The sequence below is a fragment of the Neophocaena asiaeorientalis genome, unplaced genomic scaffold (genome assembly GCF_003031525.2).
Source record: "Neophocaena asiaeorientalis asiaeorientalis breed wild unplaced genomic scaffold, Neophocaena_asiaeorientalis_V1.1 scaffold85, whole genome shotgun sequence".
Classification (NCBI taxonomy): Eukaryota; Metazoa; Chordata; class Mammalia; order Artiodactyla; family Phocoenidae; genus Neophocaena; species Neophocaena asiaeorientalis.
Genome location: NW_020174301.1, coordinates 4,337,651 through 4,359,622, shown reverse-complemented (window position 1 = coordinate 4,359,622; position 21,972 = coordinate 4,337,651). Strand labels below are relative to the sequence as shown.

The 21,972-nt window shown below is 44.3% G+C and overlaps 1 protein-coding gene across 4 annotated transcripts in view; it reads right to left on the bottom strand.

Annotated features, from left to right (window-relative positions):
* Window positions 1-21,972, bottom strand: part of CASP7 (caspase 7) — a 30,934-nt gene that overhangs the window by 538 nt on the left and 8,424 nt on the right. For 2 of the 4 annotated variants that reach the window (XM_024756014.1, XM_024756015.1), the window contains exons 3-7: window positions 7,181-7,317; window positions 6,590-6,718; window positions 4,085-4,260; window positions 3,597-3,726; window positions 19-1,624 (exon numbers count right to left, since the gene is read on the bottom strand). In XM_024756014.1, the coding sequence (XP_024611782.1) occupies window positions 1,401-1,624; window positions 3,597-3,726; window positions 4,085-4,260; window positions 6,590-6,718; window positions 7,181-7,317 (796 nt within the window). In that variant the 3' untranslated portion in view covers window positions 19-1,400. The other 2 variants (XM_024756017.1, XM_024756016.1) reach the window with 2 other exon arrangements.

Here is a 21,972-nt window from a genome sequence, read left to right as displayed (position 1 = left end):
GTAAGCAAACTGAGCAGATTAGGAATTAACCACATTTTAATCAATAAATATAAACATTTGTTTGTTAACAAGTTATCGGGCAGAGTAAAATAGTAATTATCAAGGATTCAAAAGGGGACACCACCTTGAAAACACAGTGCAAATATCTTCGCCATAAACCTTCCCCCATTTAGAGAATTAGAGGTAACAAAAAATTTACCCAGAATAAGGCTTGGGATAACCGAAAAAGTTCCAGGCAGATTTTAAAGCTAAAATAGATGATTTTGCACATAACAGTTAATACAAAGATTATCTGACAACTCAATGAATAAATGATTGAATGGATGATTCACTGAACACAGGGAATAGGATTCCTTCTATTCACATTGTGAGCCAGGCCCATATCTATTTCTGTAACTCCCTTGCCTCACTCTCCCTTGCTATGCTCTGTATTGCAGGAAATCACACTTCCCAGGGCCCCTGCCAGATTGCTTCCAGGTAGGGCTGGAAGGGTAAGGTGTTAGAGGAAGACTAGAGGGCAGAAGGAAAGGTGAAGCCCGGGTATGTTGCCATGTCTGACTCATCTGGTGTTGCCCCATCTCGGGCAATGGCTTTGTTCCTGCCACGGCTCCGTTTCCCACAACTCCTAGGTGGTTCCAGCTCTTACCAGCCAGCCCCCAACCATGTTTCCAGCTCCTGTGTATGACCCCAGCTTCTGGACTCAGGGAACCACACCTCCTCATAGCCCTAGGTGGTAACAGCTTCCTTTCATTTATCTTCTCTTTCATCATCTACGTATGTCAATTTCCTCTATTAAATTCCATCTACTGAAATACTTAGAATGGTTTCTGTTTTCCTGACTGGATCGTGACTACTACATATTAGAATCATTACATTTTTTCCCCCTCTAACATATCTGGGAATTTCTGCATGAGAATCCGCTGTAAGCCAATGAAAATCATCACTCAAACCGCATTCAATACCCACTTTCTGCAATACAGGCAAACGAATATCCCTTTGGCTGTTTTTTGTCAAGCACTCTCTTTGCCAGGTACAAATATGACTCTGATGGTCTACCAAAGTCACCACCAATCATGGTGGACACAGCCAAAACTCATCTGCAGAGGTCATTTTTGTTGTATGTACTAAGTGTGACAACAAGGAAAAAGAAAGACAAACAGAAAATTAATCTTAAGAGAAAGTCGCCAAATGGATAACAATGTTAAAAAAAAAAATGTCTCTGAAAATTCAGAGACGATAAGACAGCACCAGAAAGTTTCCTGTTGAATCAATTTTCCTGAAGTTAAAATCTTTTAGAATTTCTGGATCTTTCAAAGCATCAAAAAAAAAAAAAAAAATCTGATTCATCAACAAATGATCCGTAGCTTCTCAGCTAGAATGCGCCCCTGGAATGGTTATCTTCAGAAGTAGAGTTCCTTGGTGAGCATGGAGACCACACATGGGATCTGCTTCTTCTCATGGAAGCATGGGTCATTAGATTGAGATTCAAAGTGCCTGGCCACCCTGTCATTCACCCTGGTGAGAATCTGCAAGATCTCCAAGCTCTTCCCGTGCTCGTTCAGGATGGAGCAGAGGGCCTGCACAAACCAGGAGCCACTCCCTGGGTTCCTCCATGAGTAATAGCCTTCAACGGGAGAGAAAGAAGATGAAATCAGCTGACCTGGCCACTGCTCCGCTCACCACCCAGTAGGAGCTGTCAGTGTTTGGGGCCTTCGCACATGCTTTTCTGAAGTGACAGTACTCCCTGTCTATCCGTGCAGGGTATGTGTCCTACAGGTAACCACCCTAAAACACAAATCTCATCCTGTCCCTCTCCTACCTAAAACAGTTCCCTCGCACCCCTATATTAGGGTGAAGTTCAGGCTGTTTAGCACAGCCCACAGGGCCCACGACAATGTGGCCCCCTGTCTACCTGTCCGGGTTTGAACTTTGCTAATGCCCGGTCACACCCTGTGCTATGGTCTCTCGCTCCTCTCTGTGCCGTGGGAGTGAAAAGGCAGTGGTCTACAAGCCAGGGTGAGAGCTCTCAACAGAAGCCACGATGCCCGGCACCTTGATCTCAACCTCCAGAGCTGTAAGAAATGAATTTCTGCCCCCCAGTCTGTGGTCTTACGTTAGCACAGCCGGAGCAGACTGACAGCCCCTGTGGTCCAGCCTTTTGAGTTTTACCAACGCACTGAGCCACCTGCCCCTGGGCACTCTGTCTGGTGAGCCCTCTCTCCCTTCCTCCTGCTGTTTGGTTTTTCAAGACCCAGTTACAGCAGCTCTTTTTTCCAGAAGGCTCTCTCACCTGCCTCCCTAGAGTTCACCCTTCTTCCTTTAGTTCTGCTAGACCCGGCTCAGAGCACCTCCAACCTGAGTAACAGGTTGGTTCACACAGACACACGTTGCCGTGACTCCGTCTCCCTCTCACGGGCAGGAGACCAGGTTTCTTTCTTCCACGCACAATCCTTAAAACTTGTGACGTTATCGTTCTCACAAAACCCCATCTGTAGATCCCGCCAGAACTGGTTTTCCAAACACAATGGCCTATTTACTGTAACCAGTACCTCTGTATCAAGCACTTGACAAACTACTACTACAGTTGGGAGAATTCTAACTTAGTGATGGTTTTTACCCCAAACAAAGGAAGTTCACTGAACTCACTCAGGCAGACCTGGAGCTTGGTTAATCCTGAGGTGGCTTGCTTGCTGCAGGCATTTCTGGTGTCTCTTAACGGGCTGCCATATAAAAGAATCCTGGTCTGAGCTCTAACTCTATTACATACCAAAATCTCTACATGACCTTGGGCAGGTCACCTAAACTCACCCAAGCTCAATTTTTTCTTCTATCTGTAAAATTAGGACAGATGTAACACCTTTCCTAACTACCTACGCAATTATTTCAGGGATGATTGAGGTAAAAGACATGAACAACACTTGGTAAATTGTAAAGTGCCATAGAAATGTTTGTTCTTATAATTCACAACGATAATAATAACCATAAATGAGAGAATTCAGCCTTCTTTGGAGAGAAAAGTGACTACGCCCCTGTGGTAGGCAGAATAATGGCCCCCAGAATAATGGCGCCCAGGGATGTTCATGCCCTAACTCCAGGGCCTGTGAATATGTTACCAGACATGGCAAAAAAGAGCTTCGCAGATGCGATCGAGGTCAAGGAAACAAGATGGGGAAATTATTCTGGATTGTCCAGGTGGGATTAATCTAATCACAGGAGTCCTTAAAAGAGGGGAACCCTTCCCAGCTGTGGTCAGAAAGAACGGTGTAAGGGTGGAGGGAGGGTCAGAGATGGGAGGTTGCCGGTTTTGAAGCTGGAGGAAGGAGGCCACGGGCCAAGGAATGCAGGTGGTTCTAACATGCTGGGAAAGCAAGGACGTGGATTTTCCCCTCTACAGTCTCCAGAAGGAACTGTAGCCCTGCCAACCCATTTTGGAATTCCGTCCTCTGGAACTGTAAGGTAATACATTTGTGTGTGTTAAGCCACTATGTTTGTAGCAATTTATTTCTACAGCAGTAAGAAACTGACATAGCTGCAAGCCTTCATTTCGATGGTGGGCCGGATGGCATGGTCTGGTTAGCAGACAATGGACGTGATACCTGGAACTGTGGAATAGGCGAAGAGAAAGTCGGCTTCAACTGGGATCTTATATCGGGGACTAGCATCTGTGTCACTGATAGGCCCCGAGTCGGCCTGGATCCCATCATCAAGCTCCGTTCCCCGGCAAGCCTAAATATCAAAGCAGAGATCACTCCGTGAAGTTGGGAACAGAAACATGTGTGCTGTTCACTGCCGTGTCCCAGTGTTGTCTACGCTTGGCATGTACTAGCAATGCAACAATCTTCAGGATAATTTGATAATGTGTCAAATCAGTAAGCAGAGCAAATAAAAATACTGCAATGTCTTAAACTCTCATAATTTGTGATCCAACGTGATCTAAATGCAGATGGCGAGGATTTAGAGGTAGAAAAATACAACCCAAATTTGCATACCCCAATAGAAACGGCATGTAGATTTGTAAGAAATGACACAATCCAAGTCATTGTGTAATCTTCTGCCATTTCTATGGACTTCGGAAAGGGATTACCTGAATGAAGAAGAGTTTGGGTTTCTCTAACAGGGTTTTGCATCGATCCCCCCTAAAATGGGCTGTCAAGTCCTTTATTGCTGTCTTGCCATCTGTTCCATAAATTAAATTTTCTTCTCCGTGGCTTAATAAGATGCAGGCAAAGCAGGCTGAATTTCTGTGGTCCTCTTCAGAAGCTGCAAGTGATTTAAACATTGAAAGGTTAAAACCTATGTCCTGTGGGACCTCAGAGGTGATATTCCCTTCCAGCCTGGCAGCTTTTACTGACACAGAGAGACACAGAGAGACGGGCAGATAGTGAAGAAGCACTAACTAGAATTCTCTAGAATTCTCATGAGGAAGAGAACCCCAAGGGTAGGAGGGCTTCAGGCAGCAGCTGGGAGACAGCATATGGGGTTGCTGGAGGGTGTGGCCTTTGTTAGGTCTGTGACACTGGGTGAGTTACTTAACCATTTTGTGCCTTGGTTTCCTTGTCTGTAAAATGGAGACAACAGTACCCATTAAATGAGCTGATATTTGTAAAGCAGACCACAGGAATATTGGGCAAGTATTTGTTAAAGAAAATAAAACACACTAAGCGAAAGAAGCCACTTACTAAAGGAAAAATACTCTACGATTCCATGTATATGAGGCTCCTAGAGTAATCAGGTTCACAGAGGCAGAAAACAGAATGGTGGTTACCAGGGGTTGCGGGGATGGGGAAATGTGGCATCAGTGTGTTATGGGGACAGAGTTTCAGTTATGCAAGATGAAAAGAGTTCTTCTGGAGACGGGTGGTGATGGCCGAACAATGTGAATGTACTCACTGCCACTGAACTGCACGCTTAGAAGTCGTTAAGATGGTAACTTTTATGTTACGTGTAGTTTACCACAATTTAAAAAGTAAAAACTAAGATTACAAAAAAAAAAAAAGAAAGAAAGAAAGAAAGAAAATGCTAGGTTGGCTGTCAATTTAGGATACTGAGGAGAGGAACCATACATTATGTAATGGGCTGGCTCAGCTTGATTTCATCTAAGGTTCTGTGGTTCTAACTAACTAGCTAGCTAACTAACTAATTACTATAACCTATCCTTTCTTCTTCTCTTCTCTTCATCAATGATGAGGGAAGAAGAAGATTTAGAATTTCTTAATTCCCCAGCGGCCCAGTGGTTAGGACTCCACTCTCTCACTGCCGAGGGCCCGGGTTCGATCCCTGGTTGGGGAGTTAAAATTCCACAAGCTGTGCGGTGTGGCCAAAAAAAAAAAAAAGTAGTAAAGAATTTCTTGAGCACCTACTGCGGGCAAACAGTGATCTAGGTACTTTGCCGGAGTTATCTTATTTAATCCCTACAAGAGCCGCTTGAAGAAGGCCTCGTTTATCTTTATTTCACTGATAAAAAAATGGAATCTCGGAGAGGTCCTAGAACTTTGTCCTGTCTAGAAAAATCACCATGTTGCTACTTTGACAGGACAATAAGTGAGAATTCTGTGATCCTGACATGCCCTGGACATGGGTGGAATAACTCCCTTTTCATAAGGACAGAAACTACAACTGGGCAAGCCCTTACATCTGTAGAGGCCATTACCCTTCTCAAATCACATTCACAAACTTTCCCTCAGCTAATGCTGACTGCGGCCCCAAGAAGCAGGAGGAGATGGTATCATGATCCGCATTTCAGGAAAGTAAAACACCGAGAAGGCACAGATGCCTCGCCTAGCTCGCCCAGCTGCTAGAACTTGGACTAGACCCCACATTTGTACTCTTGACTTCCAGTCTGCTCTACCATGTGGCCTACTAGGGTACAGAAGGTGGGCTCTTAAGATTCCTGTTTGAAGAAATAAGGAAAAGATGCCTAGTTTTTAAAAATATAAGAGAGGGTACTTAAGAGTGTTATGGGGGGGGGTCTCTTTTTTTTGTTTAGCTGCACAGCTAAGAAAAGCAGCACTGATTGGAATTGTGTACCTACCCTCTGCCCATGGGTCACCATCTAATGAGTTGGGAGGGCATTACTTTCAATCATTTGCCCTAAATGCGAGAATATCCTAGGTGGCTTCCACTAGATGGTGTGGGGTAATAGAAAACGTAATTGTTCTGGAATCAGAAGACCAAGGCTTGAGGTTTGGTTCTGCCCCTACTAACTATGCCTTCAGTATGGCCTTTATCCTCTCCAAAGCTCTGTCCCTATATTCATGAAACGGGCATGATAATATTGTTGGCCAACATGCAGGGGTTGTGTTAAAGATCTAAAGAAACAATTTTGTGAACATGGAATTGGCGTTTTGAAATTGAGACCATTCTGTAGATACAGAACCTATTTCTCTTGCTGTGATGTAAGCTGCTTTCACCTTTTTAGGGGGAGATCTAAGTTTCCAGAGAGACAGGTGCCCCAGAGACAGGTATGGAGTCACCCAGAGGAAGGAAGGGCTTCCCACGCTGAGACATTTCCCTCCTGCCTGTGAAGGTGTCTTCCCCAGACCAGGTGGGGAGAAGGAAGAAGACTGAAGGAGGAAGGGCAGGAGTGCACCTTTTTTCAGCAGATCTTGCATCCTGGCACAAGAGCAGTCATTATAGACGGTCACATCGAAACCCAGGCTTCGGAAGCACTTGAAAAGAGCCTCAGCATCTTTGTCTGTTCCGTTGCGGACACCCATTCCTGTGGGAATCAAGCACCGAGTCCACGATGAGTGCCACGTGCTGGCACCATCAGGCCAGGTGCTCCAGTGTAAATGCTGCCAAGGTCACGATTTAGATGAGCGACTGAAATAAGAAGCAAACTCAAAGGAGAGGGTAACTCAGCCCACCCACAAAAGGTGAGCCTCGTCATGGCGACTCTCAGGCCCAGTCAGCCCAAACAGCCCGCCTTGATCCTCAGCCAGATCCCACATGTGGTCCAAATATTACATCCGCTAATGCACACGATGGGACTCTCAGACTGAAAGTTCCCAGCTTCCCCGCATCCCTCTCTCCTGGACACTCGAGTACCACCTGCGGAGGGGCTGTCTGCCACAGGAGGTGGGCACAGTGTCTCCCTGATGAACATCTGATACAAGTCTGAATGCAAGCTGAAGAAACTGGAAGGGAACAGGAGAGGCTAGCCCATGCCCACAGCGCCCACCTGTCGCTCTGTCGAAGTTCTTGTTGTTTATGATGATGCATTTGCCCACCTTCTCAAAATTCATGTTATACTGATACGTAGGCACTCGCTCCCGGGGGTTCTTGGCCGATTTCCCTGAGTCATTTTTCTTCTTCTTACTGGGGAAATACAAAGCCAGTCAGGGGCTGTGGAAGATGTTTGGACAGGAATGGCCTCTTGTTTTTACTAATAGCATCAAAGGGGTGCCCAAGAATGCTGCAATGTCTGTGAAAAAGAAATGGAGCTGGGGTGGACATTTGGATGTTTAACTGTCATGTTTAAAATGAACAAGATCTCCTGCTTAATTTCATTAGATGCTACAGAAACGCAAACTGAAATCATAATGCAATACCAGTACATTCCTCAGAATGGTTTCATTGTCTTGATGACCACGTTTGGCACCTGGAATTATCATACGTTACGGCGGGAGCCCCCTCTGTACATCCCTCTGTGGAAAACTGGCAGAAGCTACTAAAACTGAACTTAAACATATCCTATGACAGAGCTATTCTACTCCTGGGTATATAGCTCAAAGGAGAGCAGACGTTTACCTAACGACAGAGCCACACATGTACACAGCAGTACTATTTAAACAGCCCCAAACAGGAAATAATCCAAATGTCCATTTACAGTAGAATGGATAAATTGTGGAATATTCAATCAATGCAATACTATAGACAGGCAGACCTCAGAGATATAGTGGGTTCGGTCCAGACCACCGCAATAAGCAAATATCCCAATAAAGCAAGTCAGATGATCTTTCTGGTTTCCCAGTGCATAGAAAGGTTATGTTTAAACCATACTGTGGTCTATTAAGTGTGTAATATGTTTAAGAAAACAATGTAGGTATATCTTTATTAAAAAGTACTTCATTGCTAAAAAATGCTAACCATCATCTGACAACACAAGGTTGTCACAAGCCTTCAACTTGTAAAAAAACACATTATCTGTGATGCACGGTGAAGTGAGCACAATAAAATATATGCCTACAATAATGAGCGTGAACAAACCATGACAACACAGAGCCACATGGATGCATCTTAGACAGGTAACGCTGAGTGAAAGAACCCATACACAAAAGGGTACATAAGTGTGTGCACTTCTCTATGTAGATGTTATAATTTAATTAACATTTACATTAAGAGGGGAAAAAAGGAACAGCAACTTAAACAAGAAAGTAGCCCCTTCCGACCTCCAGACACTGACCGTCCAGTTTTCTAAGAGTCAGGCACACAGGCACTGAGACTGGAATCTGGGGCACCGTTGACAGGCTAGAGGAAAAAAAATGACAAATGTCAGTGGGGAGCTGCACTGCTAGTCGACCGTCTGAATGTAAGCTCCACGAGAGAAGAGATTTTTTAATCTCTTGAAAAATTGCAGAATCCCCAACACCTAGAACAACGCCTGGCATATGAGTTGCTCAATAAATATTTGTTATAAACTACAGACCAACAGCCCTATTAAATACAGATGCAAAACTCCTTGATGAACCAATCCAGCAATCTATAAATAGGGTGATACACCATGCCCAAGTGTGATCGATCCCAGGAACACAAGGTTGGTTTAACATCCAAAAATCAACCCATGTAATCCATTGTATGAATAGAATAAAGGACAAAAACCGCATGATCAACTCAATTGGTGCAAAAAAGCATTTGACGAAATCCAACACCCTGCTGTGATAAAAATGCTCACCAAACTAGGATGACAGTGGCACTAACTCAGCCTGCAAAGGGCATCTATGAAAAACCCAGTGCTAATATCATACTTGATGAAATAAAATTTATATTTTAAGGTGGAACAAGAAAAAATTAAACATAAAATTCTCTGTGTTTGTTTGGGCCTCCTCCCTCCGTCCCTAACATGCAGTTTACCTCTGCACTCCACGTTAACCAGAACTCCTCAAAGACAGGAGTGCCCGCTCAACTGTAAAGATCAATATTTCTTCTCTCTTCGGATACTAGCAACGTAACTTCTTAAAACAGCATTCTTTCCCAGTTCTGTAGGGGGTCATGGGTGACTTGCTGCTGGCTGTGTATATTCTTATCTGGGCTATGTAACTTTGGTGAGCTTTATGTGAAACATCAGTATGTCATTTTGATGGACGAGCCTATGTCTCGAAAATGAATATGACTGTGCCTTTGACTTCTGACAGGTGGAACAGTTCTCAGAGCTTTCTGAGAATATGCTTCCCGGGTTATGACCCTCGGTTTGGCTCCAATAAAATTCCCGTTTTCTTCTTGACTTGATAGTTAATTGAATTTTCATCGACATACTTAATGATGAAAGGCTGAATGCTTCCTGCCCTACAATCAGGAACACGTCAAATATGTCCACTCTTGCCACTTCTACTAAATACTGTAGGAGAGGTTTCAGTCGGGCAATGAAGTTAAAAACTGTCATATGAATGAATGAATCAGGTTTTATTTGCTCATTTTGCAGACATGGAAACTGGGGTCCACAGAGAGGCAGGGGGCTGTCCAAGGTCACCCAGCTAGTGATCGGCAAGGTGGGACCATCACCCAGGCCTCCTCCTTCATGTCAGCGTTCCAGAGCCTTATGCTCTTGAGTATCTGTTAGAATGATTTGTCCACCATCCTCCCAAAGCTCTATCAAAAGTTGGAAGAAGTAAAGTGAAAGTGAAAACTGAGCTTGTTCCCTGATGAATGTGGGTCCAAGGGTATTTCACTCTGAGTTTTCACTGAATGTTACCTGAGTTTCTCAGAATCTCTGAAAGGATGTGGTCTTTCCCCTTTCTCCTCCTACTTTGGTCCAGATTACAGTTTAACTATGTTAAGTCGAAACTTCAGATTCCATATTGCTGTTTTCAACCTCAACATGACTTTATCCTCCACTTTTATAAGGCCAAATTTCTTCTGTCGTATCATTTTATTTCTAAAAAAGAAATGCCCTCAGTCTGGCCTCCTACCTCCTAAAGTCTCCCCTCTCAAAACATAGATGGAACACTCTATGACATGAATCACGGCAAGATCCTTTTTGCCCCACCTCCTAGAGAGATGGAAATAAAAACAAAAATAAACAAATGGGACCTAATGAAACTTCAAAGCTTTTGCACAGCAGAGGAAACCATAAACAAGACCAAAAGACAACCCTCAGAATGGGAGAAAATATTTGCAAATGAAGCAACTGACAAAGGATTAATCTCCAAAATTTACAAGCAGCTCATGCAGCTCAATATCAAAAAAACGAACAACCCAATCCAAAAATGGGCAGAAGACCTAAACAGACATTTCTCCAAAGAAGATATACAGATTGCCAACAAACACATGAAAGGATGCTCAACATCATTAATCATTAGAGAAATGCAAATCAAAACTGCAATGAGATATCACCTCACACCGGTCAGAATGGCCATCACCAAAAAATCTAGAAACAATAAATGCTGGAGAGGGTGTGGAGAAAAGGGAACCCTCTTGCACTGTTGGTGGGAATGTAAATTGATACAGCCACTATGGAGAACAGTACGGAAGTTCCTTAAAAAACTAAAAATAGAACTACCATACGACCCAGCAATCCCACTACTGGGCATATACCCTGAGAAAACCATAATTCAAAAAGAGTCATGTACCACAATGTTCATTGCAGCTCTATTTACAATAGCCAGGACATGGAAGCAACCTAAGTGTCCATCGACAGATGAATGGATAAAGAAGATGTGGCACATATATACAATGGAATATTACTCAGCCATAAAAAGAAACGAAATTGAGTTATTTGTAGTGAGGTGGATGGACCTAGAGTCTGTCATACAGAGTGAAGTAAGTCAGAAAGATGTCGGTCTTCAACTGACATCTCTGAGGTAGGTGGAGGGGGCATAATCACACCCATTTTATAGGTAATAATAACAACAATTAGCGTTTGTCAGGGCTTATTATGGGCTGGGATCTTGATAAATTTCTCACCTGCATTTTCTCATTGGCTCCTGAGAGGACTTTAGCTAATTTAAGCCCACTCAAAGACCCTAACAAGAGGAGCATGACGTCTGGCAGGCTGGAGGTCAAGTTTATGCCCTTTATGAGAGAAAATTTCACTTCTGTCTTCTGCAATACAGATTATTTTAAAACAAACTGTACAATGATATCCAAATTATAAACAAGCTGTGATTTTTTTAGGCTGCCATAAGCCAAACTACACCAGTGCCCATTTTTTATAAGAAAAACAGGCTCAGATATAAGTTACACGAAAAAGAAAAGAACTCTGTTTCTATCAGAATAGAATTTGGAAAACTAACTGCTTGAAAAAAAGGAACACAAAAGTGTGTATATAAAGATATACACACTTTAAAGAAAACATTTTCCATGGTTATGAAACGTACCTTAAAAAAGAATATGAAATGTGATTCTTATGTGATTCCCCAGTAAATATCACAAGGGAGATAAGGACAATTTCCCTTTCTTATCCTTCCCCTAAACTGAATTCTCATTTTTCAAAATGAACTTAATACCTGCTTCTTCTTTCTGGATTTGAGTCAGTCCATATTAATTTTTCCTTCTAACTCAAATAGCTTTTTGTTAAACCCAGGTCTTCCCACACCGAAGATGTGTATCAGAGAGTGATTAGCAACTTGATCCCATGGAGCTCATCTTCCTAAGAGGCACTGGCTTTGGGAAAACTCCATCTGTAGCTTAAGTCTGGGGAAGCAAACTCTGATGATGAGCTTAAAGCATGTAACGAGAGACAAATAAGAGGAAGAAATGATTGTCGAGAAGTCACCAGGGGAAAGGAGCCAGGAAGAAACCAGGTGGACTAAAGTCTATTGCCTATGGATAGATTCCGCAAGTAAAAGAGGCCAAGAGACTAGAGTCTACCACCTACTAGTTGTGAGGCTTTGGGGTCCCTTCTCCTGGGGATTATCTGTCTCCCTGTCACCCCATTTTCCCTCTTGTGGGAGCAGTGCCATCTCTTCCACTTTGCCAGCTGTTGTTGCCAGGCTGCTGCAGAGACATGAATTAAGTACAGCCTCACATATAGGAAGGGGGCTGATTCCTGAGAAGGGCGTACGTTAGGGAGCCCCAGTAGCTGATTCCGCAGGAACACAGGGCAATCGCTTTGCTTGAGTCTTTCTTTTGTGTGTGACACCCAATACTGTTTGGAAACACTTTTGGACTGACAAGTTCTCTTCCATTTTTTCCCCCTGGGGTTCCCATGTCCAGTTTTGAACCCTAATAGCAGGCCTCAATTAAAAGACCTGGGTGGCAGACCTAAGTTTATTCAGTTAGACACTCACTCCCATAATAACCAGCAGGGCAAGAATCAAGATCTAATTCGGCTTCGACTTCCTGGGTGGACTGTAAAAGGCAGGGTCTTGAATCTAAACCACATAGTATTGTTAGAATAATGAGGAAGCTCTCCCTATCCTGATGTGGGATGATTTCCAATAAGCCGTGTTAAAGGTGGAACAAAACAAAGGGGCAAAACAATGAGGGCACTGCGCTACGTGTCAGGAAAAATTCGTATCTTGCTTGTATTTGCATAAACAGACCCTTGCAGGATGATATAATGGATAAATCCATGGATTCCGGGGCGGGACTGCCTTGGGTTTGAAACCCTGCTCCACCACATAGCTGAGCGATCGTGGACAAGTTCCGTATGAACCTCTCTGGGCTTCAGTTTCCTCATTTGTAAAAAGGACAACATTATAGCATCTGCCTCAGAGCTGGTAAACAAGTTAATATTCACAAAGCACTTAGAACAGTATGCGGCATGTAGCACTGAATAAATAAACATCATTATTACTCCTCAAGTTATTTATTAAATAGCATCAAAAGCGGTTACCTGTGTTCTGGAGCCAAGAGCAGGACGGCAGGAAGGAGAAAGGATTTTGACCGTATATCTCTCTTTCTATCTATGAATAAGTTAACTACTCAAAAGATTAAAATAAAAATTATTATTTAACAGTTAAAAATCACTTGCTGCAAATGGATTTCAAGACCTATTTTGAAAATTACTTTTTGGACTTTTTGGATTCATACTTTTTTGTGCGAATTGTTGAAAGGCGTCCCTGGACACCCCATTTCTCTGTTTTCCACTGTGATTTTACCCCTCTCCCTAGCCTTCTTCCTCTATGGGTCAATAGTAGCAACAATAATAAGTAAAGTTCTAATAAGTACTACTTTTTGAACACTTACTGCTTTACATATATTATCTCGTGTAATCTTTACAACAACTCTGTGAGACATTAACTCCATATCTCATAGAAAAAGATTACATTAGCTTGTCCAAGATCACAAAGCTAGGCAGGGGTAGTGTCCAGGTTTATTCTGAGGTCTGACACCACGTCCCTTATTCCAGGGTTTCTCTGTTAAAATTCAGATTCCCAGGCCTCGCCCTAGACCCAGGGGATCAGAGCCAGGCCTGGGTATTTTCCTGGAGACGCTCATATCCTCTGAAGCCTGAGGGCCTCAGCACTAGCCTGTGTGCCCACTGCCTGGGCCCGCTTGGCCCTCACCTTTCACTGCAGTCTCCACTCTTGTTTCAAGCCCCTTCGCTACTTCCAGAGCCCATGGAAGCAGAGGTCCCTGCGGGCTAGTCCCTCTTCCTCCCGGGCAGGGTAGAGAGTACCAGCTCGTCCCACCCACCCTATCAAACACCACTCTCCACATGGCTGCAGCCTTTGGGCCCCTTAGCTCTCGGCTAGAAAGTCAAATGAGATATGCCTCGGGGAGCACGGCCTGCGGAAGGCGGCCCTGGTCAGCAGCGTGGTTATATTTAGGGTCATGTGTGGGATTTATGGCTCTCCACGAAACCTGCAAGGTCTCCCGGAGGTGACAGCCGAGCTGAACATTAAACCGAAATTAACAGCACAACCAAAACGCTTCCAGGAAATGCCACTTTGCAAGCAATGCCATCCTTATTCTCCCTTGTTTGCACAATGTTTGGGTGAGTCCCCAGCACACCCTTGGTGGCCCTGTAACTCACTATCAGCACGGTCGGGGGAGGTGAGCTCTGTGACCGAAGTGCTAGCAGCTCATAAAGAGCTACTGTTTGTTTGGAGATCAATGGTCAGAGCCAGGCAGATCATCAGATAAACAACTGCTGTTGGACAGAAGCAAGGCCCTCAAGGGCTCCAAAGAGATGGTGCTCATTAATCAGCCAACTGCAGAGAGATGGCAGTGGTCTGGTCCACAGCTCAGCGCCACAGGTTCTCCAGGGGTGGGCACCAGGGTGGGAATGAACAGGGTGATAAGAAGCTTTCAAGGATCCAGATTAGAAACTTCTTCAGCTGGTGATCCTCCCCCAAAGACAAGATTTTCTAAAAGTGGCTGTTCTTGTCGTCCTGGGTTCATTTGGCCTTTTCTGCAGAAGATGCTAGCACACGTGGGAACTGCTGTTACACAGACCCCAACAGGTGGGCACCCGCACTTTGTTCAAGTCCAGATCAATGGAAACCAGCCTTTCTCCTGAATCTGACAAACGGTACAAATGGTGGAGGAACCACTTAAGATAGTCCCTAAGTCACCAGGAACAAGTATCACTGATACATTTTTAAGATTTATTTTATTGGAGTATAGTTGATTTACAATGCTGTGTTAATTTCTGCTGTACAGCAGAGTGACTCAGTCACACACACACACACACACACACACACACACACACATATATATACATTCTTTTTCATATTCTTTTCCATTATGGTTTCATCAAAGGATATTGCATACAGTTCCCTGTGCTATACAGTAGGACCTTGTTGTTTCATTAATATTTTAATAGGGTTTTATGCATTACAAAGTATGTTAATAATCATTACCCCCATTTGTTCTGCAAAGTACAAATGAGAGGTATGGAAAGATGTAACAAATAAAGGCTGGCCAGGGTATTTTTAACGCCAGATTCTATCACTTCCCATTGTGGCCTCGCCAGGCCCCATTCTGTTCCCTCCCTTTGCTAATTTTGTGCTGATACACTTAGTCTTTAACTTGACCTTTTTACATTCTGAACACATTGGCCAAGATTACTACACTGAGGGGAAACACAGGATTCTGGTTTTGGAACCTGCTGTTAAGTGCAAGGCTGTGATAAACCAGACCAGTGAATTACAAGGTCCAAGTCCTCTTAAAAGCTCATGTGTTATATACAATTGGCTGCAGATTTTAAAACAACAAATCTGGCCACGAAATCACTGTGCTTGGTTAGGGCTGGACAAGCAAGGTCACAACAACTACAAAAGCCTGGTAGAAAGACTGACGGAAGTGCATTCAAGTGTGCACTCAAATACAACGAGCAGTTAATTTACACAAGCAGGTTGGCTGACTATGGCGCTTCCTAACCATCCTTCATGTTTGCTGGTGTTTTATTTCCTCGCTCATATGTGCAAGGACCACTGTCTTCATTTCCCAGATGTATTTTGGTAAGCTCGAATGTCTGCTAGGAACACAGATAATACCAGCATTGATTATCAGGAAGGACCTAGATTATCCTAACTTCTCAGGTCGAGAGCCATTATTTGGAGCCTCAGATTTCGCAGTCATTTCAGCAAAATCAAGAGGCAAAGAGTTACCACCAAGCTCTGATAGTTATTTATATAGAGAGACTTCCTTGAAGAGTCTACAGTAACACATACCAGAAAACATTATAGGATAAAAATACTGTACCTACTATACAAAGAAGTGAAAAGCCTCAGAAAGTGCGCGAAAAATTTTTACAATCCACTCTGGGTACAAGTATAATTTTCCCCATCACCAGAGTGAATAAATACAGGTTTTATCTTCTTACAGATCCCCCAGGCTGCTCGAAACGTGAATTACACCTTTCTATATTTGGAAGGGAATATAAGCACTGCAAACCCGCTCCTATTTATTTCCTAAAGTGTCTCCGTGAATAGGATTCCCAGTAGCTCTGTCTGTTTGCAGACATTCATCAGCATGAAAGTAAACACACCACCAGGCACACATTTCCCCAGGGCTGCTTCATCCGGAACTAGGGCTCTGGTTTTCATAGCTGCTTTGTCTAAATATTTTTGGGATGATTCATTCATGGTTTCAGGATTTCAGTAGAGGGCATTCCCAGCAGTCCTGACATACCAAGGCACAGAACAAGACCGAGAGGAAGGGAGAGAGTGAAGGTGGTACCTCATGTCTCCATCTGAAAGCAACCCCCTCTGCATCAGAACTAGGCTTCGCCCTGCGATGACCGGCAGCGAGTTTCCTTCTTCTCTGAAATAATAAAAACTCAACATGCTCGGAGCACAGCAGGGGCAGAAGATTGGCACAGTCCGTCCGGCCCTGAAGGCCCGTGACTGAATCAGCAGTGAACCGCACGCTGGAGTTTTCCATAGGACCATTCACACTGGGGCTGGGAAAGTCACACTGGCCTCCCCCTTCTCTGCTGACCGGCAGAAATGCCCAGGCTCCACATGGCTGCATCCTCCCCACTCCAGGACAGCTCCCTAGAGAAAAAGCGACTTTCTAGGAACTTGGGGTCCCATGGAAAAAAACCCACATTTCCACAAAGATGCAGCCAGTAGCACCATCTCTGAGAGTGAAAAACTGGAAACAATGGGGAAATGGCTAAGCAGGGGACAGGGTATCAGGAGAATAAAATACTACACAGCTATTTAAAGTGATGAGCACGCAGATGTGGGCAACCCACCGAAGTGCCAAATCTACAAAAGGTGGCAAAAACAGCACACATAGGAAGTGCAAAATATGTAAAGTTCTACGTGAGTGAACAAAAACAGGAAGTGAGCTCGTGCTGAATCAGAGAGTTCAAATTCATTAGGTTATTTTTTTCCTTTTAAAGGTCCTCAAGGTAGTAATATAAGAATAAAATAAAAGACCATAGAGGCATACCAAATAGTTTAATTTTCAAATGAAGCAGATAAACATTTTTCAAGGGTCTTGGATAAAGCGAATGACTCAGGAGTTATCACACTTCCCCATTCCGCCCCTCCAAATGCAATCAGGAAGAGGTGGATGCATAAAAACCAAAATTATTAAGCAATGCTTTTCTCAATTTCCTGGTTCAAGGTCCCAGTCAGTGAAACGTGGAAGCTGATGAAGGGGAGTTATAAATAACACCTGCACTCCTGGGAAACCTCCTAATCACTTGCCATCCTCAGGTTTGTGAAGGAGAAAAAACTGGCTCCGTGCATTCTTCTCTGAAACTCGATTTGCAAAAGTACACTTACACTGGGAAACAAAGTCCGTTTAAAATAGGCTTAGGAGAAGAATTATCCGCCTCCATGTTTCCAACCTCCCCCTTAAAAAGAGAACAGAGACCTCTGGCAATAAAAATTGACAAATGACTCAAAGAAAAACATCATTCAGGGGAAATAAAGGACTGAATTCTCTTTAAATAGCCTAGAATGAAGTGGGAGACACAATGGTGTCTGTACTGTGGCTGCAGGCTCCAGAACTGAGAACAGCTCACACACTTCAGTCTTGATTCTTACACAACCACTTCATCTATCTTTTTCACTTTCAGCTGAGCAGTATACAAACTCACCCTACCAGATGCAGGCCAGACAGAAAGCCCTAAGCACCAGCAAGCTTGGGGTTTGAATATGCAAGGCCATAATGCACATTTCTTATTTGTGATTATGAGCTCCCTTGAGAAGCAACGGGGCTTATTTTCATAATACTCTTCTATTACTGGACTTAATTCTACACTAACGGTGTTTTAAAAGTTCTATCACTATGGAAACCTGACGTTTACCTCCCTTCCTCACTTTTGCTGTTAACTTTAGAGCTTATTTTTTCCCCTCTAGAAAAGCAATAATCTAAAATAACTAGAGGTATTCTATACACGTAGAAGTCATGGCTTCAAAGGTTTAGTAGAGCCTATGACCATGGTTCAGAGGTGTGGCTCGCTGCTCCTGAAATGGGCACGTGACCCTCTTTATCAGAAACCCCATCGCTAGCCCTGTTGAAATGCTGTCTGTATACCATCTCTCAGCTGAAGTGAAGCAGAAAGGGAGCACTTTCAACGAAGAATTAAATTTGCTGACCCAATTGGGTGGAAGAAAAAAAACACCCCGCTGGTGGATTAATATGGTTGAATAGCTAGATGTCGCTGCACTTGTGGGTGGCACTTGACGTAAGGGGCGGGGGAGCAATGGACCCCAAATTAGACCTGGGTCTTGGTCCTGTTGGGTGACTATGGATAGAGGACTTTGCCTCTCTGGCCTTCACTTTCTTTGATCGTTACACAGAAGGGGAACTGGATAAATTACCTTTCAAGGAGTCTTCCGGTTTGAAATTATGATTCTATGATTTCTCCCTTATCAGGTAATTTAATTCTCACAAACAACCCAGTGGATAGGAATTCATATCCCTGTCCAGCAAATGAGGGAACTGAGGCTCAAAAAGGTCAAAACACCTGCTCTAGTTGTTCAACTGAAGAGTGGGACTCAGGGCCAGGATCTGAACCTAGGTTGTCCAACTCCATACCAGCACTGCTGTCATTTTAAGTGGTATCATGACTACTTCAAATATAGCATTAATTCTTTATTACTCTTTATATAGAAAGTTGGGAGACAGGCATCCAGTATTCTGGAGTCTGAATCTGAAGCCTTCCTTTATTGAAAAGTAAACTGCCTGGGTATGTTTTAATGTTCTTTTTCTTTTTAGGGGCCTCAGACCTGGCCTCTTTCAATCAAACGAGTGTGACTGAATGGCTTTTGCTTAATTAGGGACATAGTCCTTGGGATGAGTTAAGGTCTGCTCTCTTTGTTCTTTTCTCCAATTCCAAAGCATTGCTTCTTCTGAAACACTTCCCCCTACCCGCCTCCAAATGAACAGGCAGGCCACCTGGATCTTTCTTATAATTACACAAATAACACTATTTTTTTTTAAAAATAGGGACATATTTACATGTAACACAACTGGTGGAGCAACTCAAGTTGCAGCCCAGGAGAAAGAAGAATTACAACCAAGTGGCATTTATGAAACACACTCCAGGAGGACAAAGGTCAGAACACAAAGATGATACACAGGAGAAATCTCATGGGATCTGAGCCAGTGCTTCAAAAGTAGGGAGCTTATCAAGCTTTGAAAACAAGCCTTTTCTCCTGCCCTCTTCACGTGGAACTGGAAGGATAAATACCCCTCAGCAGGGACACCCAAGGCTCCACCAAGGCCCTGGGGAAATTTGAGAGCGTGTGCAATCTGTTTTTTATTTCCTTTAACAGTGACCTTGAGCAGAACTCAGAAAGGAGCCTCTGATTTCACAGCTGAAGTGTTCCTGGAAGGGGGACATCTTCCAGGCTACTGGGCAGCGCTTGGTCTTATATGTGCAGTGGCTCTCAGTGGTGCCACCAGGATCAAACTCAGCCCATCCATGGGCTCTACCCACTTTCCCAGACCTGTGCCGTGGGGCCTGACCATCATTCCCACCGTGGCTCTGGCCCCGGCAGGCGGGCTCTTCTAGTCCCCTGATAACCCCACTGCCTTTTCTCTGACAAGTCCCAACTCCTCCAGGCCCACCCTCATCGTTCCTCTCCCAGCCTCCCACAGCTTCCAAAACTCTACAATTCTGCAATCAGTTACTACCTGTTATTAGCTATTTTCTATACCCGTACCTAGATATTCACTAAGAACTTGAGTTTATATCCAGGGCAGGGACCACATCGTTGACTTGCATGACCGGTAACCCTGTCTAGGATCTAGGGTTACCTTTACATCAAGAGGGATCCCTCTTCAAGTTCGCAGATGACGGGGCGCCTTGTTCATCAGCTATGGCTCATAATGAACACAGACCGTGCACACACAGTTGGCCCTTCGTATCCGAGGAGATTGGTTCCAGGACCCCTGAGGATACCAAAATCCTCGGATGCTCAAGTCCCGTATTTCAAATGGAGTAGTAGTTGCATATAACCTATGCACATCCTCCCTTATACCTTAAATTATCTCTAGATTACTTATAATCCCTAAAACAATGTAAATACTATGTAAATAGTTGCTGGCACTCAGCAGATTCAAGTTTTGCTTTTTGGAACTTTCTGGAATTTCCACTCCCAATATTTCTGATCCACAGTTGGTTAGATCCACGGATGTGGATCAGAGGGCAGACAGTACTTATTTCTTCTAAGTCATTTTTTTTTTAAGTCCAAGCACTTTACTAATGTAAGATTTACATTCTAAATATTTTTCCTTTGTGGTTTTCTGTGTTTTCCAGATGTTCTCCAATAATCAGATAAGTTGAAGATATTTCAATCAATTGTTTTCTTTTTAAGAAAAGTGAATTAAGGAACTGCCTGGTTTATTCAGGGTCCAGTGAAATGGAAATAAAATGATGCTGTCATGCCATCTAGTGGCACTGACACAAAAAAGCCAAGACAAGTGTGAGGGCTTGGGACCACCTGAGTCCAGCCCAGGCTTTTGGGGGGAAAAAGAGGCGACTTTTCGTTTCCCAGAATCCTTGAGGTTTCCAGAGGAGGGCGAGGGTCCTCGATTAGAGATGGATGGGGGTGCTACTGCAGTAGCACTGCAGAATCAGTCCTTAGGATTGATTCCAAATCCCCCCCTCCACTGCCTTACCTCCCTGCAATTCTGACACTTAGAGAAGGGAGCTGGGGATGGGACGGGAGGGGGAAGGTGCCTGCCGTCAGCTGCAGTGAGCAGCCAGCGATGTTCCCACAGGCCATGGGAGGGGCTACTGCACACCTGCCAGATTTGCAGGAAACAACCAGCATCTACTGCTGTGTTCAGGTCACCACAGTGAGTCACAGATAACAATCCCAGTTAGAATCCTTAAGGCACAGAGGGTAAGTGTGGGGCGTCCATGGGTCTGGTGTGATAAGGGACACTCCCTCTTTGCTTCAGATCACCCTGTTTTAATCACACTCAGAGTCTCACCCCATCATATACAAGGTCCCTGACGCCAGCCAAGTTTCTCACGAGGTCTCAGTCAGCAAAGCCGAGGCAGCAGGCACGGTCAGGGGAACACTGAGAGGCAGCAAATGCTGGTGCGGTTCTGTCACTGTGACACTAGAAATATACACGGCTTTACCTCTTTGCTGAGCAAGGGGGCTCAGTGGGCACGAGCCGCCTTCAACTATTCCCAGGGGTGCAGGTGCCACTTGCCTCTTCGTCGGCCCTGTCCCTCCACTTGGTCAAAGTCTGGTGGCTTCCACCTCCCAGGCACCTCTGGAAGCCCCGGTCCCACTCCATCTACACCATCCACTCTGGCCTGGGGAGCAGCAATGGCCTCCTAACTCATGTCCCCTCACCACAAACCCCTCCTCAGTGCACTCCCCTCCATGCTGCAGCTCCAGTGGTCTTGTGGGTTTCCGTAGGTGTAATCGATCAAGTCACTCTACAGCTTAAACCCTTTAGTGACATCGCTGTCCTTAGGATTGATTCCAAATCCTTTACGTGACCTGCAGACAAGTCCTGCTAAAATCTGGTTCAGCTCATCTCCCCTTGTCTCTGCTCTGTCCCCTCCGGGGGGTCATCACACCACAGTTACTGGTTCCATGTCTGCCTTCCCCACCAGAACGTGAGTGAGGCAAGGGCCACATCGACCTCACTGCTCTTGCCCCTGGTTGCAGCGCCAGGGCCAAACACAGAACCAGGTACATAAAGGTGGCAACAGAGACTGGTGGTTGAGAGCTTGGTTTTGAGAGGCAGGTGAATACAGGTTCAAATCCTGGTTCTGCCACTAAACAACCATGGTATTTGGTGCAAGGGACTTAAGCTCTCTGTCACGCCGCAAGTATTTAATGAATAAATGAAATAATGGATGTGACCAAAAATGGCATCTCAAGTGATTAATTTTAAAGCCAGTGATACTTTACTAGATGAAAGGACCTTCTA